The 27,849-nt window shown below is 46.5% G+C and overlaps 1 protein-coding gene across 3 annotated transcripts in view; it reads right to left on the bottom strand.

Moving 5' to 3' along the window:
- Positions 1-27,849, bottom strand: part of LOC119175661 (transcription elongation regulator 1) — a 253,503-nt gene that overhangs the window by 106,065 nt on the left and 119,589 nt on the right. For all 3 annotated transcript variants that reach the window (XM_075881832.1, XM_075881834.1, XM_075881833.1), the window contains exon 9: positions 17,364-17,619. In XM_075881832.1, the coding sequence (XP_075737947.1) occupies positions 17,364-17,619 (256 nt within the window). The remainder of the gene's footprint in view (positions 1-17,363; positions 17,620-27,849) is intronic.

Here is a 27,849-nt window from a genome sequence, read left to right as displayed (position 1 = left end):
GAGATTCCCACTCGAAACACGGTGACACAAGTAATTTCAAAGCTGTCTACTAGATTATACGTAGCTCCCGATCGATAAAAATCAATTACATTGTGATTTGTGAGTGCCAGAGACTTAGCTTAGAAGATTCAGAAAACTTCACTGAGCCGATGTCATGAAAATACTGAAAATGAATTTCTAAATTTCGTAAGTCATGTGTGGAGATTCTGACTCGAAATTTAATATTGAAACTTCTAACTTAATTTTTTGCGATAATAATGAACTTATGATAGTAAAACATGACATCAGAGTTCGCAGTTTGTCAATCTAAACTAGCTCGATGTTCATCTCTGATGTCCCTTTAAGCGTGCAGGTGAACATATTCAACAGAGATCTGTCTGAGTGGGTGAGAATTCATCTGACTAAAATAAACGCTCCAGCCACTTTAGTGCAAAGTTTGCAAACTTAAAATCAGGAACTATAATCTTACCAGAAGGTCAAGACCAATCGGCCCCTTCTTTAGGGGTGGCTGTTGGTGACCTTACCAAGTTTATATGTGAAAACACAACAGCAACAAGAACGGTGGGAAGTAGGATGATGGAGAGGGGGACACCGCCAAGAAAAGTCGTACCTTGTTGTACCTGCCCTAGCTACAGAGATATTGAGGCCTTGAAATTGAACAGTCGTAAATTTAATTTTTTGAGAAAAATGGAAAAAACTGAGAGCACACAGCTTTTTCAAAAAGCGACAATCATGGTGCGCATATTTTGCATACCTCATGAATGTGCTCATAAATTCATTGCAGAGCTTCTAACATAAGTCTTGGCAAATTATAAAGAAGCCTTCAAGTCAGTTCCCCATTTTTTTGCAGGTTTTGCATGTTAACAACACCAAGAATCTGGGCAGTTAGAATGACATTACAAAAAAATTACCACTTCCTGGTGTGTCAGAATTTGCAGAGAGATAGTAAAATACTTGCAGAAACCAAATATGTAAATTTTTAAAAATTAATTTTTTGTCACTTTATGGTCCTAAAGACCAGTCAGCCCTCTTAAGGAAATCATAGTTGAAATCAAGAAGAAAAAATGTACATGACCCAAGCACATAGCACGTAGGCAGGATAACTGCTGGTCATTATTTGTAACTGGCTGGATTTCCAGAGAAGGTAAACGCACGAGGGGGAGACAAAAATTCTGGTGGGCCAGTGAGTTTAAAAGTTCGCAGGTATAACGTGGCCGCAGAAAGCACCAGACCGGATTGATTGGCATATCATCGGAGAGGTTTATGCCATGCAGTGGGCGATGTCAGGCTAGTGATGATGATGGCAATGCCCCTTTGAAGCAGCATCCACATAGCGAACATTTTTCAAAGCCTCCTACTTTTACACCAAACAAACACGACAAGGTCACGGCGCATACATATGTCGCATACAAAGCGAAAAACAGGTTAAAAATGACGGGCATTCCAAGGCATGCGATAGGCACACACTCGGGCATGCCCTGCTGCATGTTTACTCGTGACCAAGATATCGCAGACCAAGACGAGCATCGCAAACAGATTTCAAGCGCTGCGAGCGAAGTTCCTCACTTTCCAGGTGTTTTTTTCTCAGCAAAGTAGAAGTGAGGAAAATAGAAAAGAAACAAGAAAGCTGCTTTCGCACGACAAGCGTTTCTGACGCCTTACTTGGCACCTACGACCACCAACGATTAAGAAAACAATACCTTCGAATGCAAGAAGCTATCAATGCAAAAAACGATAACTTTTTGTGGCATAGAAGTTCACTGCAATGTTCAACTAGCTGACACCAGGATGTGCTGCAAAAGGTTTTCCACCTTTCGGTAACGGCAGAGACCAGTCATCAAGCGACTTCCGTGCTGTTACAGCGGTGCCTTAACAGATAATCATACTTTAAGCGTGAAGGCGAGATGGCTGGTGGCGATGAACGTGCCATTTTGACTCATTGCCGACAACCTTATCACACTCACCTGTAGCTATCTGCTGGGCTGCAAGTGTTTAAACCACGCAGAGTGAGAGCGGTACAACGTATCAAGCAGGACTCACATGATGCGAATTTGGATGCGATTTGCCATACGGCTGCTCGTGCCAACAGCCGCATCGGACCACAGTTGAACTAGACTGCACGTGCGTGCTCGCTTCTTAGGGCCTTCGCATCGGGAGTAGTACATTCCTTTCGCCGCCGATTTGAAGGGGGCCGCTGCGACCCTGACCCTCCTCTGCTGCTCCGTGCAGTGAGCGCAATGTCGGCACACGAGTTCGAGCGTGGTATCGGCCAACACGATGAGCGTCACTGTTCATTGTTTGCGTGAAAACACTTACTGCTTGTTGTTTAGTGAAAGCATCTTGTGAAGTTGCAACATCCAGATCCGGTTTGTTGGTCCCCATTTTTCGGCTTCTTGATGTATGAGGCAGAGAAGCTTGTGAAGCAGGATCGTTGCGAGGCTTTTTTGCACTTAGAATCAAGTATGAAGGGTAGTCCTTGATGAGAGTAAGCGCTAAGCCAGGAGGAAGCTTTCCGATGCGGCACGCACGCAAATACTCTTCATCGCTGAAGTGTCTGCTGCATATGACAGTCGATACAGACTTGTCATTGATGATGAGCTTGTCTCTCGCAATATTCTTTTGTCATTTAGCAAACAGCTCAGCATGGCTTGGGAATTGGTGAAAAAAAAAAAAAAAAAAAAAACACTGGATGTTTTCCTGAACGGGACTTGCAATACAGAGCACAGCAATACACTATTACACAGCTAATATACATACATGTATGTACAGTGCATAATGAAGGTTGTACGACCGTCTTCTCTATTGATAAATCACTGCAGACTGAACACTGAGAAAGCACCGAACTAAATTCAGCCACGATAGGCAAATCCCAGAATAAAGCAAGCCACACTAGAGAGGAAGAGAAATTGACAGCAACCTGCTTGTAGCACTCCCCACAAGAGAATTCATGCAGATTTCTTAGAAAAAAAAGGTTATTTGCTAAGAAGTTGAAGTTTCTCAGTTTCTATTACTAAACATGTTCTTCCACTGACTCAAAAAATAGTGCAGGACTAATTTGGACCAGAGAGATTTAGTTCCAGGGCAAACCGCTTGCGAGCGTAAGCAGCTGCATTCTTCACAATATTCATTGATGTGGCTTGCAGTACAAGGGATTGCAAGAAGCTTGGGGTACCCCCCAGAATTAATGTTTCCAGGTGGTATTAACACCTTTACAATGCACACCACCACTCTCAGGGAGTACCATCCGATGGGGTTATTCATCAGCAAGACCTCTCTCTCTCTTTTTTAATTTCATCCTGTACGCAGTCATTTTTAACCATTAGAGATACAACTCACATACATGTTTCAAAGAGCTGTCAAGCTGCAGACTACAGCTTTTAGCCCTGAAAATCACTCCAAATGTATTTGAAAAAATAAAGAAGTAGAAAGTAGTAAAAAAAGAGAAAGCGTGCTCATCGTTGCTGTAAACAACCTCTCTTAATTGCGGCCGGAGTGAAGCATGCAAGAAAAACGGACAAACACGTGCATACATTGGACTAAAAACAGCCCGACATGCGATGGAAAAGCCAGGGATAATTAGTTCAATGTGGCAGTACCGTGTCTCAGTGGAGCGGCACAAGTTCATTGCAAATGTGGTTGAATTCACAGGTGTCACTTAACACGTAAAAAGGCCTCACGCGTCAGTGGAGGGGTTGTCAGCTCTTTTTAATAAATATAAACAGAAAAAAATGCTTTGACCGCTAAGTGACGTCCACTTAGCACCCAAACTTCCAACAAAATGGCGTGACACAACAGCCACTATAGTACGTAGCTCAGTTGGTAGAGCATCGTACGCATTATTCGAAAGTCGCACGTTCTGTCCCTGCCGACGATAAGTCATCTTTTCATTCCACTTTCTTTTCTTCACATTTACATTACAATTACTTCATATAACATCCCCTATACTTTCCTAGGCATGATTTTCTGTTAGATCTCATTAATATTGTGTCTGACAAAGAACAACAAGGGCTGAAGTGTACATTTCTTGCCTTCATCCAGCACACATTGCAGCACACCAAATTTACCACAGTGAAATGCTCTTTCCAAAAAATATGTTTTAAAGGAATTAGGAAATTCTGGAATGAATAAAAATGTTAAAAGTGTGTAACTTCTGATTGGCAGCTGGTAAACAGTGCAATAAAAAACACTTATACAGTTAAACCTGCTTATAACGAACCTCTATATAGCAAATTCCTCGATATAACGAAGTTTTTCTATTCCCCGCCGTCGCTTCATAAAAGCACAAGTATTTGCGACCTCTACGTAACAAAGTAACAGCGGGAGACAACCTTGATATAACGAATTTTTCTCACGGACAATCCAAGATGTTGATTCACATTTTGGCACGAGCATGGATCTTGCGTGGCTGCCCCACCGCTGACTAAGCACGAAGCGGTGGCGGAGGGCATGCGGGCCGCGTCCGCGTGAGGTGGGCCTGCACCCCACAAGCCGACTTTGCCGCCGCGATCGCATGCACAGGTGTGTGTCCCCCCCCCCCCTCAAAACCAAAATGAAAAAAAAAAAAAAAACAAAAAAAACTACTCTTGCGCAGTTGGCAGTGCCACGCTTTTAGTAAGCGTCACATATGTGGGGCCGCACTGCATATGGAGCGCATTTCACCAAATAGTTTTTCACCGTATCCGCATCTGTGTCCGTGTCGTTCAGTCTTCATTTTCGACGCCAGGTGCGCGTGCATCGTTTCACTGCGCGAATGGTGTCTTCATGCGACGTCATTCTTATTTACTCGCGCGCTTGCACATTGGGATTCCATCTTCGAGCGCGAGCCACCGCTGCCTTGCGCGAATCATACTTTTTATCAGCAAACCATGAATCATTCGTCCGTCTTCTGTCTGTCTGTCTGTTTGACACGAGTATGAACGGAAGCAAGAACAAACGGTGCTTGTGCCCGCTTATCCTTGGGTGGTGAGAATCACGCGCCTTCGACTTTGACCGGCACGATTGCGTTTACCGGACGCACAAAGATCACTTCGCTCCCTGAACAGGATCCGTTTGGGAAAAGAGTGCACTTTTCAAACACAGCGAAGTAACAACTGGGGCACTTTTCAGTTTGCACTCATATCTGTTTCTGTGATTACGTTTCCTTAATCGTTTTTGTTTGAGCAGCGCGTTAAATGTCGAGCGGTAAATGTTGTTAGTTCGCTCTCGTCCTGTGTATGTTGTTTTCGTGTGTCATTAGTGTGTGAGCAGCATGCTACACGTTTTGATCTGCTTGCCATTCTCAGCGCTACATTCCAAGTTGTTCTTATCGCATTCATTGCTTCGCCCTTGCGGCGAAACTGACGTTTCTTAATTTTGAACAACCGTGTCGTCACCACTGAGGGGATCTCTCATTAGGCGCTGATGGAAACTCCCCGAGACCACGGTGACAACGGAGTCTACGTATCTTCGGAGGTCGACTCGTCACGAGCTTCCGTGATGCACCGTGCCGTGAGCTCGCAAGCTGGCAGCTTTGGCGATTAGCCGATTAGTTATATCAACACGACGACAAGTTCAATGCAATGCAATGAACGCAATAGCAAGGAATTGTAATGTTATAAGAATTGGCAGGCAGCCAACTGTTTTATTTGGATTCGATATCGCCGAACTCCAACATAACGCTGGTGTGAACAAATATGGCCACCCCAGGGAGAAGTGCTCTTTTCCCACAATCCCTTCGCACTGAAACCGCACTGACAGTCGCCAAGATTGCAAGTGTGGCAGCGATAGCAACTGCCCTTAAAATCCAAGTTCATTATAGCTACTCGAGAAATCTGCCCTTAAAATCCAAGTTCATTATAGCTACTCGAGCAATCCCCACCCCCCCTTCCCCAATGTTTCATGCTTGTTCAAGACGTGGTGTACTTTCTGTTTGAACATTCGACGGCAGTTCAATCATGTGGGAAATGTTATGCACCTTCCAGGCGATAGGGATGGGCCGACTCATTTGATCTCTGCTTCAGCAGCGCTCACGCTCTTTTACCCGCTCAAAAAAGTTACAATGCGCAGGGGCATGTCATCAGTTTGGACTTGTTACGGAACATAGCGGCGATGGCAAAACCCACCGAGAGTGTCCATATAATTGCTATTACAATAATAACGCATTTTCTTACTCTAAATTAGGTGTTGTGGGTTAGCTCTGCCTTTTGTTTCATTTGTCCCCCTTTTGTTTCATTTGTGCGTTTATTTTACGAATTTTCGTACTGAACCTGCATATAACGAAATCCTCTTTATAATAAATTTTTCTGGGAATTTATCAATTTCGTTATATCCAGGTTTAACTGTATACAAAAATATTCAAAACAAAGAAAATTCTAAATTTATATTATAGACATATTGAATAAAGAAAATTCTAAATTTATATTATAAACATAAATGACCCAGGAACAGAATAAGAAGTAATAAATATTGTACAAAATTTTTTGATTCACATAGAAAAACAAAACTGGAACCGAGGTGCTGCTTCATTGCTCGTGCCATACGGTAAGCATTGCTTGGTTTTTCGTGAGACACAAGTGAACTCGTACACTTTTTTCAGTATTTTTTTTTTAAACAAGCCTGCAGGTGTTCCAATATAAATGGATGCCCGTGATGTGCACAATCCCTCTATAAATCAGACGTTCCATGAGCTTCGCTATTTCGTCCAGTGTCACCTCTGTCCATGAATTACCTCACTCCGCATAGGCTGGCATTTCAATACAGTAGACTCTCAGTAAACAGAACCTGAAGGGACCAGGAAAACATGTTCCGCTTAACAAGAGTTCCGTTTAGGGAGAGGTAAACATGAGCGCAGGATAACGTATTTACTCGTATGAAACACGAGTATTTTTCAAAATTTTTCTGAAGTGATTCGGGGGTCCACGATATAATCGAAGCACCTCAAATCGTGCCTTGGCAGTGCCGCCCGATTGGTTCCTTAAAATGGCTACGCCAAACCTAGCAATCTTTCAACATTGTGTTGGCAACATATGCACACTGGCGAAATCGAATTGAATCCGATCCAATCCTATTGTTTGCGACGTGCACATGGCGACGTGTTTTGCGGGCAGTTCATTTCCTTTGTGCTTCCGCGACTTCGGCTCGAGCAAATGGCAGCGCGATGATTTCAGTACGAAGCCCGCTTTAAGAGAAGTGCATTACTGATGGCTGAGGAAATCGGGCTTCAAGAGAAGTGCATTACTGATGGCTGAGGAAATCGGGAACTCAGCCGCGGCTCAACGGCTAGATGTGGCGGAATCTACTATCCATGGGTGGAGGCTCCAGCGTGAAGCGCTCTTCAAGAGTGAGGCCAACCGAAAAGGCTTCCATGGACCTCGTTGTGGCCGTCACACAAAACTCGAAAAAAAAAAAGTGGCTGAGTTTGTGATTGAGCAGCGCAATCACCTATTGGGGGTCAGTGTTGACCTGATTCAGTGGAAAGCCCCTGACGTAGTTTGAGAGATGAGAATCCCGCGGGAGAACTTCAAGGATTCACGTGGATGGGCACAAAAGTTCATGCGAAGAAAGAAATTTTCCCTCCCGCGAACAACGACGATAAAGCAGAAGCAGATTGCGAAACGAAGCTAGTGGAGTTTCAGCGCTATGTGCTCAACCTGCGCCGCTCATCGCAAATGCCATTGGGGCACAATGGCAAGGCAGACCAGACTCCCGTTTTCTTGGACATGCCTGTATCAAGGACTGTCAGCAAAACAGGTGCCCCCCCAAGTTCGCATAAGGACAACACGCAACGAGAAGACGCGGCTAACCGTGATGCTAGCCTGCTTGGAGGATGCGCGCAAGCTGCCGCCATACATAATTTTCTGGCACAAAACCATCCCGAAGGAGCAGTTTCCCAGGGATGTGATTGTCCGCTGCCAAGAAAAAGGTTGGATGGACACTCCGCTTATGCTTGACTGGGTCAAGACTGAGTGGTGCCGACGACCATGTGCGCTCCTCCATCTCGCCTCCATTTTAGTTCTTGACTCATTACACGGTCACCTGACACCCGAAGTGAAGAAGCTGATGCGGGAAACTCAGATGCAGCTCGCCGTTATTCCCGAAGGTATGACGTCCGTGCTGCAGCCATTAGACGTCTGCCTGAACAAACCATTTGAGGACAGAATGCGGACTGTACGGAAAATGAATGCGAGAAAATCTGGCTTTGACACTTACGGGTAAAATAAAGCGACCTAGCGTCGCGAAGATTGCCGAGTTGGTGTCCGCAGCTTGGTACTGCCTGCCCGCTGACACGACAGTTCGTGCGTTTAAGAGGTGCTGCATATCGAACTACAGTATAGATTGCTTATAACATAAGTCGCGGGAGTCTGAATATCGGCAGTATAAGTGATACCGCACTATAATCAAAACAACCTTTTTCAAGGGCCACACTTGTGCAAAACGTATTGACGATGCAGCTTCGCGTGTCTGAGAATCGAAACATGCAATGCGTGCTTGCTAACATTTAAATTTCTGAATGTTAAAAGAATCTGACGCCCAAAGACACACGTTGTGAATGAAATGAACGCGAAAGGGGGGATAAAAGCACCATTGAGGAAATTCCGCGACAACCAGAACAGGCCGCCTCGATGATACGCATTACACAAAAACTATGTCGAATCACGTCCAGAATTTGACGCGTTGCAAGATGCCAACCATTCGATTTCACGAGCGTCCAACCTATTTAACATATCGCAATAGAATCGCGAACTAGTATTTGTGGACTACACCATATGTATTCCTTCTCGTCAAGTGCGGCCACTGCAAAGAGTTTCGCAGATTCGGTACCAAACCGCAACATAGATTCACGCGACTGCTACCGATCGAAGCCTAGCTTGCCATTTGGTATGTTGTCGCAAAAAGCATGTCCAAACATGAAGATTCAGCGTCAAAAAGATCGCACTAGCATGAACCTAAAATCGCTTGCATGATATGAAGTTCACGTTCGCAGCCGGGAGATCAGCAATGATGGTCGACAACTCGCCACGCTTTTACGTACGACAGCGTACTGGCAGCAAAAGTGAAAGCTCGCGTCATAAAACCGTAAAAGGTTTTAAATTTACGGACGAGGAAGCGAACCCAACACTATGGAGCTTTAAAATAGCGCACCGCGAGCCCTTGCGATGTGGTCAGTGCAACTGCGCACGCGTCGTAACGCGAGTCGCCGCCCGCATTTGCGGCCAGCACACAGAAAATCCGAAATAGCGTGCGGCGATCGCGACCCACGAGGCCCGCAAAGTGCTGTGAGTAGCTTCTGTACATTTAGGTTTTGCTAGGGAGAATTTTTCCTAGGGAGAGCAAACGTTATTCTAAAGCTCATATGGCGCCTGCTATGCCCAAAACGCCCGCAGCCCCTGCAAACGTTATTCTATTTGTTGCAAGCGTGATAACGACGACGTCTTTCCCGACAGGAAACTGTTAAGCGCATATGCAGTTGATAAGAACGAGATCGCACGTGCCACGTTAAGCGGCGCGCGGCTGTAGCCATGCTAGCAATGTAGTATGCTGTAGCAACGTCGGCACCGGTGCAAAGGCTTATCGGTCCCCGAGGCAACTGTCTTCCTCCCTTACTCGGCGAGCCCGCGCAGTGTCCCGCGGTCTCTGTTTGTTGTTTTTTCATTATATTTTTCTTCCCTACACCCCCCCCCCCTTAGTTCGTTCACTTCGTGTCCCCTCCTCCTCCGTAACAACCTCGTCGTTCGCTCCTCAGCGCTACTCGCTACCGCGTTTGTCTAGCAGTGGCAGGCGCTCGGTGCCCAACATATTTGAAGCGAAAAGCACAGTGATCCTTTCTTTGCTCCTCTTCCCTCCAACACATGGGTTGCCCTTGAACGTGATCTATTTGTCCGGCAAGGCTTTTAAAAACAGAGCCGTTTCATCAACATTAAAGACGTTGGCAGGTTCATAACAGGCCAGGTACTGGGGAAGCTCAGTTGTTTTCCAGTCAGCAATACGCCGTTCATCCACTGCCACTTTTTCCCCGCACACGTTTCGAAAGACCAACCCATGCCTTTCTCTAAAGCGGGCAAACCAGCCTTCAGACGCACTGAAAGATTCGATGTTCATTCTCAGTGCGTACCTTTCAGCTTGCTGACAGATCAACGGTCCCCTCAAGGAAAGCTGGCTGTTTCGCATGTCTGTTATCCACCGCAGCGGTGCGTCTTCCACCTTCGTGTGTGCTGCCGTCTTTAGTCGTTTTCGTTTTCCGATGAATTTGCCGCTGTCAAATGCCTCGAAAAATTTTTCTTTGTTCTTCACGTAGTCACTCAAGGTGCTTCTCTTAACATCAAACTTTTTCATTATCTCCTGTCGAAAAACACCTGCGTTCACGTCTTTCAATATCACAACCTTTCTTTCAAGATCATTTGCTAGCTGCTGTGGCCGCTTAACTCCTGTGATGGTCGCCATGAAGCGCAACGGTAGCGGCAACACGCACAAACACAGCCGCAACACGCGAAGTCACAACACAAAGAACCAAGACACGAAGTACACCAGTAGGCATAGCATGGGCGTAGCGAGCAGCTGTTAGTAGACACTGGATGCGTGGTTGCCCAAGTGCTTCCGCCGGGTGGTGACTAGCGCCACCTAGGCACTTCCCCCTCATTCACTATCATCATGGTCATATTCTGCTGCAGTTCACTTGGTTTTGGTTCTGCCATTCCAGTTCTGCCGTCGGTTACGGCAAGCGGTGCTTGAGCCTCCAAGCCGCCGAGATCGCGCGACTCTGGAGTCCCGATAGCCCTCTCCGTAGTTGTCCGAGATAACCGGTGCGCGGCTAAATCTCTTCGAATTATTGAGTATTTGACCTCATTGAAATATACACAGTTTTGTCGCGACCGCGCCGCGAGCCCGAGTTAACGGAATTTCCGAGTTAACGAGGTCCGGATAAACGAGCTTTTACTGTATATGGATGCCACGAAGGATGACCTCACCTGGGAGGAAGAAAGTGACAAAGAAAGCTCGACCACCGGCGATGATGGCGATGAAAGTAACAAATGAAGAAAACTCACTTCATATCTAGAAACTGGGATGTCTTTGCCACTACCATGTGCAGCAAATAAAGGTACTTTTTCCGCCCTTTACTCACATTACATTCATGTTTTATTTTTATTTTTTCGGCACTGAAAAGTCACCCCTCGCGTTACGATCGTGGTAGCATTACATTCGAGGAAATACGTTACAAGCCCAAAACCAAGGATTGCCGAGGCAATAGTTCAGTTTAAGCAGTAGTTCTGTTTAAGGGGGGAGGCTACCCTGGAGACCGAACTTTTTTTATTTTTTAAGATATCTGGATGAAACTTTCAGGGGTTGTTCACTACAATAAAACTAGCCCAACTGCTAAGTTTCACGAAGCTGTGTTTCTTAGTTCCAGAGTTATTGAGGTTTAAGTGGGTGCTTCACATGGGTGCCTGAGGAAGAGTCGTTAGAAATCCCAGGACATAGTAGAAAGCTGAAATTCATTGTGGTCATTCCTTGATAGCTATCCCAGGGCGCTACAAAGCCGTTTTTTTTTAACCCCCCCCCCCCCCCCCCCCAAAAAAAATTTTCACGCAACTTTGAATTTGATGTAACCAGTAATGACCACATTTATCAAAAATTAATTGTTTATTATAAATTAACAGCACCAATTTTCAAAAAAAGGAGCTTGTTACGCCCTTGCAAGGTCATTCAGGAACAGAATAAAAAAAAAAACGGCACACAAATCTGATGAACGGTTTTCGAGTTCTTGCTTTCCTCAGCACCACAACTAGCAAAAAAAGCCGTTCTGAGAAAACAGGCCGAGAAAGTTCAAAACACGTTTTCTTCAAAAAGCTGTTCTGGCGCACTCTTTTCTTCTTTTGCCTGGCCTCCATCTTCTCTTGGTGTCTTTTAGATTTCTTTTTTAGGCGTAAAGCGTCTTTTTCACGAGCTAGCTGGATGGCCAGATGACCTGGTTGAAGTCCAATGGAGTCCGATATCACTTGGGTTGCTTTGCAGCAGCCGGCATTGTAGCGCAGCACTGCTTCATGCAGTGCTGTTTCTACCGCGATCAAGGATGAGTGTTGTTCCTTCGGCATCAGAGACCACAGAATGGAGTGGAATGATTCTGATGCATTTTGCGTCTTCGCTGCCAGGCATCGCTGAAGAAGCGGCTTTTGTGACAGTCTTTCGTAGATGGGCAGCATAGCTGCAGCGACATAGTCCGGTAGGCTGTGTTTATGTTTTGGCTGTGGCTCACGCTTTGCCTCTGCAGCTCTATGGCGGCACCACGATTGAGCCCCCTCTGGGCAAAGTTCATGGAGAGGGTCCTGGTCAGTCGATGTGACGTGGTGATATGTTGCCATCACTGCACGCTGCATGGCTGTTAGGTCAGTTGAATTGTTTCTCAGGGCCCAATCATAATATCCTGTCAGCTTTTCAATGAGGGCTTTAGTCAGCTTCCCCTTCCCACTCAGTGGCTTATCACTTTTCTGCACAATGTTTCGAAGAGCACTTCCAATCCTTTTCTGAACATGGTTCAGACATTCTTCTTTTACAATTGGCACTAGCCCATACACATTCTCTTCTGTGAGGGCAGCGAAGGTACGGCTGTCTCCGTCGGACACAAGAGTGGTGTACCGCTGCCCATGCTTGGATACAGACCGCCCAAAGAGAGTCAAGCCTGCCTCCACTTCCATGCTTCCCGATTTTGCGTCTGTGTTTTTCTGGCAAATGTGGTGCTTCTGCCAGCTTTCGTATGCTGCATCTCCAGGTTTGGGCCCTGTTTGGCATCCAAGGCAGTGGTTTGAAAGAACTACAGCATCCAAGATGAGACCTGTAAAGAAGTCAATTACCGATCCCACTCCGATGTGTGATGTGTGACCCCGCTTATGCCATGTGCCATCGTACACTACGGTGATGTCCTTGCAGAAGCTGGGGTCCATTTCTTTAGATGTTTTGATCACTGCTGTGGCAGAATCAGCATAAAACTTCTCCAAAGCGGTGGCCTCTGGCTTTCTGAACGTCTCTTTCAAGTGCTTTTGAAACGTCTTGTGGTGAAGACCTCTGTAAGAGACGTTCATGGCAGCCCAAAAGTCATTAAGAGCAAGCTGTTTGCCCCTTGCCTATTTGCTTTATAGCCATTATGGCGCGGACATTTACATCAAAGGCCTGCGTGTCCTTTTTGCGGGGTGATGTCCATAATTTATTGACGGTGCCACAAGAGGCACACACGACTTCAAGTTTTGTTGCAAGTCCAAGCTTGGTGCTCTCTCGGACAGTCATAGCACCTTTCAAACATTCTTTGCACACTGTGCGGCTGAGCACGACGTTAAAGATGTTCATTTGAACGAGCGAAAAATGTTCGCCCTCACTTGTCACTGCAGGTGCAAGAGCCGGCTGCATCAGTTGAAATTTCTTCTGCGTCGCCGGCGTAGACTCGAGTTCAGCGCGAATGGCGTCACGACGTTTCGCATTCGCATCGATTTCTTCCTTCGTTAGGAAACGCGTCCGCAGATGAAGCGACGGTCCACTCACGCTCGATGGCGGCACCGATTCAGACGTAGTGCTGGGTCCGGCAATATCAGAAGCACTCGGTGTCACGCTCGGTGGCACCGATTCAGACGAAGTGCTGGGTCCGGCGATATCAGAAGCACTCGGTGTCACACTGGATGGCATCGATTCAGAGCACGTGTCGAGCCCGGCGATCTCGGAAACACTCGGTGCATTTGCGGCTCCAGCCACACTCAATGTGTCGGATTCTCGACTGGCGACAGCCGACAATACAGTTCCGTCGCTGCAAGCATCTACGCAGTCGGCACCCGTAGCAGAATAGCGGAATTTCGATGATCGTACAAGCCGCATAGCGCGCCTCCGCGCACCGGACTTCCGCATTGACTTCGGCTTCGTTGCCGGCATCGCCCGCAACAACAAAGACGAAAGGCACAGAACTAGTGCAAAAAGAAAAAAAAAAAAAACAAGAGAAAATGATCGAAAAGATAGCACAAGGCGAAGAGCGGCTCGTAAGCAGACGTCTGTCGAGGCGGACGGAGCCGAGAGCAACAACGAAGCGAGCGCGCTGGACGCGCCATTGAGAGGAGCGACCGCCCCCACTGCTGCACAGCAGCCAATGGCGGGCACGTTTTCTCCCGCGAGATATGAATGCGCTGCTCTAGCCAATCAGCGCTCCGCATCGCATCGCGGGAAAACGCCAATAGCGTCTCAACTGTGCTGCCGATGCCATTTTGCAAGGCGGCGAACGAGAGAGAAAGAATTCACGGTCAAAACAACACCAAGATGGCGCGGGACGACCGCATGGTCCGGGAATGGCGCGCGCGCGAAGTTTGGTTTGATTTCGGGATTTGCGCCTGTTTTGGACGCCGCGGCGGCCCCGAAAATAGTATTTTTTTTGCACTTTGCGGTTGAATTAGGTGCTGATAATTACAGAATAGGTAGTTTATGAGACATACAACCCAAAAATGTGGTTTTTCAAAAACCGACTTTTTCGCGATTTTTCGGTTTTCAAGGGCCGCGTCCCCCCTTAAGAAATTTCCATTTACTGAGAGTCTATTGTATATGCATCCAAGCAAATTTTTTTGCGTTTTTGTTTGCAAATTGCATTAAAAAAAGAACAAGACTGCACACAGTTCTAAAACGTTTTGCACTGCTGTGTAGTCAGGGCCAAGAAGCCTTCTGGGGCCTTTTTGTTGTGAGAAGCTTTGCTGCCAGCGCCAGCACACTACACCCCAGCGACGTGTGAACCTCGCATGTAACCAGAGTAGCTATGAGATTGTGCACAAAGGACAGCAGCTATGCACTTGCAGCAGAGGAGACAACTTGAGGCCCTAAACAAAACAAAAACCCATGAACGGCTGCAGACCTTACCGGCTGACTAAAAATGTTGTCGCCATAACACTTGAAGCTGAGGTGATGTCTTCCTCAAACTCTAAGCTCCTCCTCATTCAATTTAGGTGTGGTTGCAAGACGTGGTTGAAGCAGTTTGGAACGGCATGTGCTTTTTGAAGTGCAGGTGCGCACCTATCCGCTCGTGACGATATCATAGGATCGACTAATGACACTAGCATGGTTTGTACAAGTTTCCAAAGCGAAAGTTCAAGAATATTCAAGGACTTTCCAGGACCTGTTGGAAGTTTTTCAAGGACTCAAAGTGGAAATTCCTGACTTAAAAATTTTTAAAAATGATCAATTTTATTGCACTTGCAATAAATATATAGATATTACAATTATAAAAAACAGCATAGTTTTAATAACATCGCACACCCTCTCCCACAGTCTTCATAGGGAGAGGGCACGATGCTATGTCGGAAAGTTATATGTCGATGGGCTTTAAAGCAGATGTGTAGTCAGGCCTTAAAGAGGTCGTTCCACACAACTTGTGGCTTGCGCACTCTTTGCTGCAAGCTTTAATTATAGCTCCAATAAGCACGATACACGCACCAAGATTCATTTATTCACTTTATATAATTTGTCACCTTTTTGATATGAACAATTTTCAATTCCTGGTTGTCGGGACTGAGTTGGGTTGGTACATAGGAGAGTAACCAACTTAAGTCACGTAATCACAAAGCTTCACACGTGTCATGCTCAGTATGGTCAGCTTTCGCAAACATGTTCCACACAAGCACCTGAAAAACAAACTCACCGCTATCTGCAGCAGCCACGATGCTTTGCTGGTTATGTACAAGACGGAAGTCCGGAGGTCACTCAACTGACTAGAGATATGGTGTGAAGTCACTAGAACTTTCATCGCCCTTCCTATAGAGCTACGTCAGTGTTGGACACCCTTGCGATAAGCCTCGACTAAAAGAGTTGAAGTAATTGGTGATGTGCGTCTGCACACGTTTGCCTTGCAGCGAGTCAATCAATTTCGCACGCAGCTCGCAAAACATGTCTACTTCGGCTTTAGCATTCTCCTGGCAATAGAAGTTGCGCCCAGCAATGTCTACCACCGGCACTCTTTAAAGTGACGACTGCATCTCCGCTACCACAGCCGCTGGATGAAGAAAGAGCACTCTTTCATCCAGCGGTGGTGGTAGTGGTTAGGAGAGGAGAAAGGCGCCTAATTTCTGCAACCCGGTCGGGAGCAAGGCGCAGTGCCTAATCCAGCGGCCGTGCCGCTACTACCCTCTGCGCCAAAGCCGCAGCATGGCCAGCACGTGACAAGAAAGGAGGAGCGTCTCCATGTCGAGACAAGCAGATTGGCATTTGAGATAAACCAACACTCCACGGCAGCTCTTTTTTTTTTTTTTTTGCACTCTTCGCGCGCGTCGTTGAAAGAAGAAGGGTTAAGTGGCAGGGATGAGAAAAAGAGAAGCGTGGCACAGGCGGCTGAGAGAGAGCCACACTCTGCGACAGCTTTTTTTTTTCTCTCTCTCTCTTTGCGCACGGTATTGGAAGGAGAAGGGTCCTTACGTGGCAGGGTGGTGGTGGTAGTGGTTAGAAGAGGAAAAAAGGCACCTAATTTCTGCAGCTCGGTCGGGAGCACGGTGGAGTGCCTCGTGGAAGGGGCAGAAAAGGGGGAAGCGTGGCAAAGGCACGTCACAGATCAGTATTTGAGGGAAAGCAAAAATTCCACCACAGCCTTTTTTCTTCTTCTTTTTCTCTTTCGCGCAGCGTTGCGTCGGAGGTGCCGCCACGGGATTGGGCGAGGTGCTGAGAGCATTTTCCGAGCACGTTATGTTCGAATTAACCGTCGCAAGTGCTTGCCCGTTTGAATTACCGGGCATTTTCGCCCATTGAAATACACAGCTTTGATGGGACCTCATCATGAGTTCGAACTAAGCGTGTTAGAATTAATGAGATTCGACTGTACTTGTATTCTTTGATGCAACAAAAAGCTGCCAGTGTCCTGGTCATGTCCTGGTAATGCTAAAAATGGCCGCAGATATTTATAATCGCATTTTTCTATGTGCGGCACCTATACAGACGTATATCTACGAAAATTCGCAGTTGAGTGTGACAGCGGTACTGCAGTTTGTTGCGCATGTGCCACGGCTTGACATGTTCCACTACCTGTCATGAAGGCAGCACCACTTCACAGCGTCAACTCCTTTTACCTTGTAGGTAGCACAGGGTAAAGGGCACATGAATATTATGATACACATAAAAGCATCAGATATAGTACAGCAAATATAATGATTAAACAGCGCAGCATCAAGGCACTTCCACTAGGCTCTATATGACATGCTGGCTTTTTGCAACTCTTAAACTCAATTTAAAAACTGAATCCTACTCAGATCACAAAAAACATGCTTGATCTGTCACCTTTATTCAAAATCTCTTCATTTTTGCCACAATCTAATTGCATGTTCAAAACAGATGTTAGTCCTTTCTTATAAAACACAAGCAATCTTATGAAACCAAACTCTGTTTACCTTGACCCTTTGTATCCGGTTGAACGGGAGGCGTCTGAACCATTTTGTCAACATCAGTTCGCTTCTTTAACTCTGCTGGCCGCTCCCACACAGAAGTGCGAGTGCTTGGGTTGAAGAAAAACACACGACTATCTCCAGTCCACACTACACACCATGGGGTACCTGGAACCGGTGTGCTTGACACTGGCTTCGTCTTGTCTTGAGGTTTGGCCGGTGGTCGTTTCACAGGAGCTGCAGTCTGCGAACTCTCTGCACTCTGTTAAAAAAAAAACATTCTGTAGTGCACACATACATATAGGACATGTAAAATTCAGCAACTAAATGGGGTTGAGCGGCACTAATTCAACCTGAAACCACCCATTCAATAATGTCTGGAAAATTTTAAACTTAGTCTTAATTAACCTGCCCAAACTTATTTGGGTATAACCCTTTGTAGGTTCATCAACATTTTTCACATGATAATCGAAACTATGGCTGAAGGATTTCTAAATAACATGCTTAGAAGTGGTTTGAAGCAAGTTTCATCAAAATACGAGCATTATTTTCCGAGAAAAAAAAGCGGGACATATTTGTCCCATTTACCCATGGGGTGTCTTTAAAAATGTAGGACAACACCTGTCCCATTGTCTCATGAGAGCACCAAGCTGCAATCCTTTTGGCAAATCTTTAGAACGAAAAGGCCCGATGTAAATGGTAAGAGGCACACTTCAAAAACTGTGCTAAGAAAAATCGGTGAGACACCTTATTTCCAGATGTGGTACACAAATGTGCCTCTGCCTGTTGTGTTCAGCCCAGTGACTCTGTCTGAAGTCTTTGCATACATCAACCGTTTTAGATTCTTTCTGTATTTTTGGTAGGTGTAGATAAGGACAAACACCTCACTTATGCCTGAATTTCTGCCCATATGTAAAATTGTGGTCATGAATGCACTGAATCTTGTTAGCGCATTTACAACTGCTACATCAAATTCGTGAACTCATTCTGGCCTGAGATATTAAGCTTTCCTCATAGATCTTGTGCATTTGTCGTCTATTTCGCTTATTTCACTTCCTGTCTGTCTAAAGCATCAATTTGTCATTATTTTCCGTTGACCTCAATTCAAAAGCAGCATTATAGCCACAGCTTTTGGTCAAACTGCCCCTTCTCTTATAGTGGTAAAAAAGAATAGAAAAGAACTTTAGGGCCTTTTTTATAACAAGTTGCTGTTGTTACACAATAATGCCCTTCTAACTTGAAGAAAACACCTGTGCGTGCATGTTATGTTGTCAGGCTAAGTAAGAAATCGCTTCATCTTTTGTCAAGAGCACTACCAACATAATTTTTGGTCAATATACTGCTCTGATTTCAAAAGAAAATCCATAATTGCATGCTAAAGCTAGTACTCTCAAGATTCAGAAAAGGAGAAAGGTACCATAAACTTCGAACTTTAGCCATCTTGCACCCAATGTGACACCATTTTAAAGAAAAAATTCAACAGCACAAAACGAATTTAAACAATGTATCACCAATACCATGCATCAGAAATGGGCCAAATATATTTTTTTGGTTTCGTAAACGTTCCTTATACACTGTAACGGAAAAGCATTGAGGTGATGGCAACACAAAACGGCAGAGAAGGCTTTTACTGGGAAAGTGGGGAACATTCATACCATTAGCCCTCAAAAGTGGGGGTACTGCAAAAAAATTGCACATTTTAAAAAGAGGGATGCGTAAGTATTTGATATTTTGAATACAAATCATATGCAGACTTGGTTTTGCTCTACTACATGTAAAAAGATTATAATAAACAGCAAACTTTTTCCCTTTAAGGAACTCATAAATTAGAAGACTGTGATAACCGGATAGTCTTGGCCCATGCCGGTCGCTGGACCGAATCACACACACGTATGTTGGTGGGTTCCACACTGACTGGCTGGTCATGTGCGCCGTATTTGTTTCCTTGCAACATCGACGCCCCCGGGCGCCGGAACGGCAAACTAATCTTATCACATCCCTCCCCCCTTTATTAATGGTTACAAACAATTGTTTAAGGTGCGTAGCGCGATACTGGTCGTCGAATTCTGGTACTTCAACGCAGGACAGGAGTACTGGGTGCTGTGACAGCAAGTTCCGGTTCCCTCGCCACGTCTTCCCTGGGATCTTGCCTAGACTCTGTGTCGTGAAGACGATCCGGAGATCGCCTCTGACCTACGTCCAAGCCTGGAGCAAGACCAGTTAGCTGCGTCTGACCCACATCCAAGCTTGGAGCAAGACCGGTAGATACTGGGCTGCCTGATTTTTGGTTGTCTGCACTCAGTTCCTCAGGGGCCTGGCGGATGTGATCCAGATGTCGAGTTAACCGTCGTCCGTCTTCCAGTAGAACATCCATGGACGAAGTGCGTTGTACGATGACGACTGCAGGGAGCCACGCAGGTCCTGGACGGAAGTTCCTTGCGAACACCTGGTCACGCGGGTGGCCCAAAACCCTGGATCTTGTTCCTTGGTCGCATCTGATTTTCTGCTTAAGTTGCTTCTGTAGCACCTTGGTCCTGAGGTCTGGGTGTAGCAGGTCCAACGCAGTCCTCAGCTTCCGCCCCAACAACAGCTCCGACGGACAGCAACCCGTGACCTCGTGAGGCGTTGACCTGTATGTCAGGAGCATGCGGGCAATTTGAGTGCGAATATCTCCAGGGCCAGCCTTCTGCAACTTGTTTTTGACAGTCTGCACGGCCCGCTCTGCAGCACCGTTTGACGCTGGATGATACGGCGGCACCAGCATTCGCCTCACCCCGTTTTTCTTAAGGAATGTGGAGTAAAGCTCACTGGTAAATGCTGGCCCATTATCCGACACGACCACATCTGGAAGGCCTTGGTTTGCGAACATACTGTGCATGCAGGAAATAGTTGCTTCAGCCGAGAGTGTAAAGATTGGGAACACTTCAATCCACTTCGAAAACGCATCGACTGCGATAAAAAAATAGGTGTTCCTGTGGGGACCGGCATAGTCCACATGCAGCCGTGACCACAGTTTCTCCGGGAACGGCCAGGGCATGACAGACACTGGTCGTGACACTCTTTGATGCTCCTGGCAAATACGGCACCTTTGAATGGTTCTCGCTATATCGTTATCCAGGCTAGGCCACCACACATGGCTACGTGCAAATGCCTTCATTTTGGACAGTCCTGGATGACTCTCATGCAGCAGCTGGAGGACTTCCTTTTGCAAGAATTTTGGAACAATGACTCTGTTGCCCCACAATAGACAGTTCCCTTGCACGCTCATCTCATGAAAGCGCGCCTCGTAGGGTCTTCCCTCTGACTCTAGGTTTATCTGGCAGCCTGACCACAACGCTGCTCTTACTTGTGACAGCACCGGGTCTCTGGAGGTGGCTGCCGCAACAGCGTTTGACGACAGCACCCCTGGGTATACTCCTTCTAGCATTAACACTTCGGCAGGGCAGTCAACAACAAATTCGGCAGTTGGCAGAGGTAGCCGGCTTAACCCATCGGCATGTGCAATTTGTGAACCCGGCCTATACTTCAGGTCGTAACTGTACCCCGACAACAGCAAGGCCCACCCACCTTAGCACTCTCGGAGAACAGGATTCGGGAACTGGCTTGTCTGCTGCGAGCAAGCCGAGCAGCGGTTTGTGATCTGTGACGGCTTCGAATTGCCGGCCCCATAAGTACTGCCTGAACTTTGTAACGCCAAATACAAGGCTCAATGCCTCCTTATCTAATTGGCTGTAGTTTTTCTCTGCGGTTGCCAGGCTGCGGGAGGCAAAACCAATGGGGCGCTCTTCTCCAGATGACTCTCGTTGCGCCAGTATTGCTCCAATCCCGAAGGGAGATGCATCAGTGACAAGCACAGTTGGCTTTCCTGGGTCAAAGTGTGCCAATATAGCAGCACAGGCCAATAGCTCCTTGCTTCTCCAAAACGCCTGCTTTTCATCAGTTTCCCAGCGCCATGGTGTTCCCGACGCCAACAAACTATTGAGCGGCTGTAATACGGCAGAAAGGTTCGGCAAAAACCTTCTGTAAAAATTAACCAACCCGAGGTAATTCTGAAGTTCCTTGACCGCTTGGGGTGTGGGGGCTTCCAGCACTGCTTCAGTCTTGGCCGGGTTTGGACGCAGCCCAGCCGCACTAATGATATGGCCCAAGTACTGGACTTCTGGTTTCATGAATTCGCATTTGGATAACTTCAGTCGCAGTCCCGCGGTCTTCAGGCGATCCAACACTCGGCCCAAATTTTCCCAATGCTCTTTGTCACTGGTTCCTGTGACCAGAATATCATCAAAGTACACTACGACATGGTCAGAACGTGCAACAGATTTTCCATCTCTCGCTGAAATATAGCCGGAGCTGATGAAACCCCGAGTGGCAGCCTTGTAAAGTGGTATAACCCCTTCGGAGTGTTAATGGTGACTAGCTCTTGGCACTCCTCATCGAGTGGAACCTGCTGGTAGGCTTCTTGCAAGTCAAGCTTTGTGAACTTCTTGCCCCCTGTAAGTCGCGCAAAAAGTTCCTCAATCCTAGGAATAGGGTAGGACTCAACGATTGTCACCGCGTTTATGGTAGTCTTAAAATCGCCGCAGACCCGAACCCGGCCGTCGTGCTTCAATACAGGAACGATGGGCGCGGCCCACTGGGAAGTTTTCACCGGTTTGATAACGCCTTCCCGTTCCATCCTCTGTAGTTCTTCAAAAACCCTATCGCGCAAAGCAAATGGTATCGGACGTGCCTTGACAAAACGTGGCTTCGCCCCCTTTTGTACGGATATAGACGCTGTAACGCCGTGAAACGTGCCAAGCTGCTCCGAAAAAACTTCGTGATATTGGCTTACCAGGTCTTCCGTAGACTTCACGACGTTGACTCCCTCCGTCTGAGCGATGCCTAGCTTGAAGGCCTTCATCCAGCTTCGTCCAAACAGTGTAGGACACGCCCCTTTCACGACAAATAGTGGTAGCTGGCGCTCCTTGTCGCCAAGTTTGACCATTGCTTCCGGCTTTCCCTGGACGCGTTTCATGTCATCGAAAAAACTTCTCAGCTGCACGCTCGATGGCTCCAACGGCACCGACGGAAAGAGCTCGGCAAACTTGCCATCATCAATGGTCGACACACTAGCGCCGGTGTCCAACTCCATATCGAGCATTATGCCATTAACTTCAACCGCTATGCGCATTGGTTCCGAACTAGCCGTGTGAAGCGTCCACAAGTCGAAAACTTCGGGCTCTTCAGCAGAGACGGGCAGGTCGCCCAGGTTGTTCACACGACTAGACTGGCTACGGTCGAAATTTCTACTTCCCGGCTGAACTCTGCAAACTCTTGCAAGGTGCCCTTTTTGGCGGCAGTTGTGACAGATCGTGCTGCCGTGCTTACACCGAGGCGCAGAATGACCTCCCCCGCAACGGAAGCAACAGCTATCATTTTTCCCCGAGGTGACAACGTTCACTTGCTCCGGAGCTTTGTGAGATAGTAGCTGTGCTTGCTGACAGCTCAATGTGCGTGAATCTTTACGCGCAACCTCCATAGCTACGACGGTGTCCTTTGCAGTTTCGAAAGTTAAACACGTCGTTTCCAGCAGCCGTGTTTGCATGGTTACGTCATTGATTCCGCTGACTATCTGGTCGCGCAACATGCGCTCTCGAAATGTTGCAAAATTACAGTCTTCGGCTAATTTCTTCAACGAGGCAATGTAGTCACTTACGGTCTCCCCCTCTTTTCGATGTCTTGAGAAAAACTTGAAACTTGCCACTACTTCTGATACGCGAGGGGCGTAGTGCTTGCCAAGTGTGGTAAAAATTTCAGCCAGTCCTGCTTGGGCGGGCCTGCTTGGTGCTAGGAGGCCTCGTAACAGAGATAAGTCTCTGGACCGCAGCATGTCAAAAATACGGCTGTCTGCTTGTCGCTTGGGATGTCGTTCGCGATGAAGTACAGCTCGGCCCGCTCATGGTATTTCGCCCACTCCGATGTACTCGGGTCGAACGGATCCAGCTTCCCGATGACAGGCATGACGACGTGTGATTGTGCTGTGCCCGTCCGGTTCGTCAGTCGACCTCGTCGCCACTTGTGATAACCGGATAGTCCTGAGCCATGCCGGTCGCTGGACCGAATCACACACACGTACGTTGGCAGGTTCCACACTGACTGGCTGGTCATGTGCGCCGTATTTATTTCCTTGCAACATCGACGCCCCCGGGCACCGGAACGGCAAACTAATCTTATCACAAAGACTTCTATGGACAGCCACATACTCAATAGAGTGAATGTGCAAGGAAGCCTCAAATTTTAGATGTAGAAGCACTTTGCCATTTTATTTTGCTACTTTCTGCCACAACTGCTTATTCAACACTTTATTAAAGGGACACCAAAGAGCAAAACAATTTTTCCCCATATTTAATAAAGTACAGTTTCACAATTCTGAAAACAGTACTCTTACTGTGACAGCGCTTCGAAAGCGAAAAAACCGCTGGAAAGAAAATGCGAGTAGAGATGCCAACATGAAATTCTCACACCAAACACTACTGAATCATATATTTTTAAGGTGTCTACTACGCTCTATGTAGCTTTCAGTTCATAAAATTGAATCACATTGTCATCTGTGGGTGCCTGTGACAGGAATTTTAAACGACTAAATTGAGGGAAACTGCTGTGAGTGGGGGCAATGGCACGAAAAACAGGACTTTAATGAGCAGAGCTCGTGCTAGAAGATTTGCCATGGTGCTACACTGAGTTGCCTGGGCGGGATGCACGTTACCGGTAAAGCCAGCTGTGCGGCCACCCAAGCCTCATGTTCCTGGTATAAAACTATTCACCCGGCATCAGAGTGTTCCAGCCCAGCTGAGCCATGCTCTCGGTCTGTCCTGCGCTTGGTAACGCCCCAGACTCAATCTACAGTGCCAGACCTCTGTCCCAATTGATACCAGGACTTGCCACGTCAACGTCGTCGCGCTGCCCAATATGCAGTGCGTGTACAGCCGCCGCGACGCTAGACGCTACCGGCAAGACGCTAGACCCAAGCGTTTGTTTTCTGCTTGTGTAACGTACCCGTCAACCCTGTCCTGTGTAAAGATTGAAGCCTTCTATGTGTGCGTCAAGCCATCCTTGTGTGTGAGAGGCCCGAGCCCACAACATCATCCCAATTTTGACGACCCTGCCAGGATCTTCAAGACCACAAAAGGGAACCATGGAGTTCGAAAGGCTTTACGCTATAGCCAAGGGCCTTGGAATGGCGGGAGGGGAACTCAAGTGATGCGCTGATGCGGAAACCACAAGGGAACATGACTTGCATGCCCAAAATCGCGCGGACGGGAAAGAGCAAACAGAGCGAGATCATCTGAGGTTGAAAGCCAAAGAAAACATTCTCGAAGCTCAAGATCGATCTTCAGGAAAAAACTGGCAGTATGCAAGGCACGTCGACTGATTCAAATGTGGGACAGGTACTTACCAGGGCAGCTCCATAAGTACTTAGCTCCCCATAAGCTGATTCTACCGTTCAATGAGAAACATGAAGATCCGGATACCTACTTGAAGCCTTGTGAGCGAGTTGAGACAAGCCATGAATGGCCGCATTCGAAATAGGCACTCTCCCTCAGCCTGTGTTTGACACAGGCTTGATGGTCATAGGGCAGCAGCTACGGACTACGATCAATTGAAGGCTACCCGACTTCAGTGTTTCCGGTACACCTCTGAAGGGTACTGGGAAATGCTTCGTACCGTGAGACCGAAAAAGGAGACCGGCCTATAGAAAACTAGAAGACGCCTTGGACACTTTGACTGCTGGCTTGAAATGTTTGAAATAGAGAATACTTCTAATTCTATCCGAGATGCCATGACTGCGGTGCAGTTTCTGACAAGGCTGTGACAAGGCTGGCCATCACACTGCAAAGTGCCAGCCAGTTCCAAATGAAAGAAAATCATGCAGGGTACGAATGGTTCCGCAGAAGTGGTCAAGGAGGAGGACCTTCAAGATCAGAAACAGCACAAGTTTTATGCATGCTGGCACCGTCCCTGCCACAAAATCTGAAGGAAAGCGACGGATATGCCACACTACGAAGCAATGAGGCAATACCAATAGTCAGCACGATACTAATGAGTTCCAGACCTGAAAGTGAAGACACAAATGTGCCAGTGGCAAAAGAAGTCCTAGAATTGAAAGCGGTGTTCGTTTTAAGGCTGCAATACTATAATCCAAGGCATGCTTTAGTTCCAATGAGAATGAATGAGCCCAGTACTCTTGTTGAATCGAACAATTCATTATTTACCCAAAGCCATCATGTTCCTAGAATGCTGTTCTTTATGGGCATCACTCAAGTGAAATGTACGAAAGATTCCCTCTACAATGTGCTCAGAAATATCAAAGGTGGCCGTGACCTGACCATTTCAGAGGAAAGCAAGAGCATTAAGATAATTTAGCCCACCATGAGGGTACCATCTACCTTGCAATACAGCCTAACAGAAATGAAAAACCGGCTGATATTTGCTGCTAAAAATTCAGCCACGAACCACACAGACAATTTGGATGCGTCAACTGCCAAGATTATCCCCGTGACAGAGAAAATGGAGACCGGGTCACGGCCAACACTGCTGGTGCTGCAACCCGTAATCACAACCATCAAGCAAGGCAAATTAAAAGAATTACAAAAGAGCGACAAATCTCTGAGGCAGTACTTCAAAAAGGTCAGCAAGTGCTGATACCGAACCGCTGCAAAAAGTAATATTACCTGCATGATGACATTCTCTACAGAAAGCACAGAACCAAAAGTAAAAAGGTACTTAAACAATAATTGGTGGAGCCCAAGAATCTTCGGGAGGACGTGTTGAAACTGGCGCATGAAGATCGGCAATGGACACCGAAGTACACAACGCGGATGGTCGAACTCTTAAGGGAAGACGTGGGTCTTGAAAACAATTTTTATATTATTTGTCTGAATTGAATGGATCTTATTACACTTATTCAGTTTCTTCTGCCGATTCCAAATTTCTTAGTAGATATTCAATAGCTGCATCAGAACAAAATATATTGAATGTTTAAAATATGCAAGTAGCATATTTCTTGCGTGGCTTTTAGGCAATATCACTTTGTCAAGCACAAAAACAAGTATATATCCGGATTCCCAGAGAGCTGGTCTAGCCGATGATGCTAATGTCCTTGTTCGCAACAAACTTCAAATGTGAAATAAATGGATACAGCCATGAGGGAAAAATTTCTGCCACACATTGTTTACAATCGTCATGAATTAGATTTTGATGAGCAAGGTATAGAAGAAAATGAATAGCATTATCAGCCAGATCTATTTAATACAAACACATTGGTATCAAACTTGTTATTGTGAGTCAATAAAAACATGTCGAAATGCCCCGTAAGGCTACATGTTTAAAAACATGAAACTGAGAAAAATGCATTTGAAGTTTAGTTTCCCATTAATTGATGTGGCACAGCAACATAACTGTAAAATGGCATCATTATGTAGCTTTTCCCTTCAGGAACAAGATAATGCCATATATGTTATAACAATGTCCTATAAACCATGCAAAATATGCTGTATTAGCATGCACAGTCCTTGTAAATAGTGCAAGAAAGCTGCTACCGAACAATTCCCTATTGTACTATTTCAGCTTGTATGTGTACACTGTGTATAAAAATGACATGCCTATGTGGTTTGTGCTGCCACTATTTGCACCTTGGTCAGGGCCACAAAAATAAGAAAGGGAAAAAATAACATTATTTGAATTCTCGCAACATGTGCTTGAATCTACACTTTACAGCTGACCAGGACTGTAGGCAGTGTCCACTGTTGGCTTCTGTCTATTCACGAGCTTGTTTTTTGTGGAATTCCTGGCTGCATTGTCCTTGTTGCATATATATATGACGTTTTTGATGAATCTCCGTGAAGCGAATCGTGCATGCCGCACACTGAGCATGCTATCACGAGTTTCACACTTAAGTCCTCTTTTCTTTGCTCCTTAGACACTGTCACCGAAGTCGGCGAAAATCACAAGTCAAGAAGGTAATTAAACTCGCTAAAATGTACAGTCAATAATTGCATTCCACTGTCACTTGAGTTCCCCTGTTCCGTGTCGACGCCGAGAAGTTGAATTTTCATTCCGTTTCCAACTTGACTCCAAGTTCTTTTTCACGTCGGCCGCATTTGCTGCACGCAGGCTATTTTCTTCAGCCGATATTGAAGCGTTATTGACACGTTCCGTGATAACACTCAAGACTTGGGCCGACAAAATATACAGACAACACGTACCAAGTTGCGTTTCTGTACACAAACTGCCAACTGACGATCCTCGACGTGTTCCGCTGCAGCACTCGATGCATGGTTGAACGAGGCGCACGCGCTCGATGTAGTGGGCTGCAGCAGTGTATTTGATGCGTCAACAGGCAATTCCGCACTTATGAAGAGTTCCGTGCTGGCATTTGAGGCGTCCACGCTGGATGCAGCTGCGTGTTCAATCCGTCAAGTGGCTATTGCGAGACATGCCTCGCCAAATTTCA

The sequence above is a fragment of the Rhipicephalus microplus genome, chromosome X (genome assembly GCF_043290135.1).
Source record: "Rhipicephalus microplus isolate Deutch F79 chromosome X, USDA_Rmic, whole genome shotgun sequence".
NCBI lineage: Eukaryota > Metazoa > Arthropoda > Arachnida > Ixodida > Ixodidae > Rhipicephalus > Rhipicephalus microplus.
The sequence above is the reverse complement of the archived record's forward strand: the minus strand, read 5'-3'. Positions and strand labels throughout refer to the sequence as shown.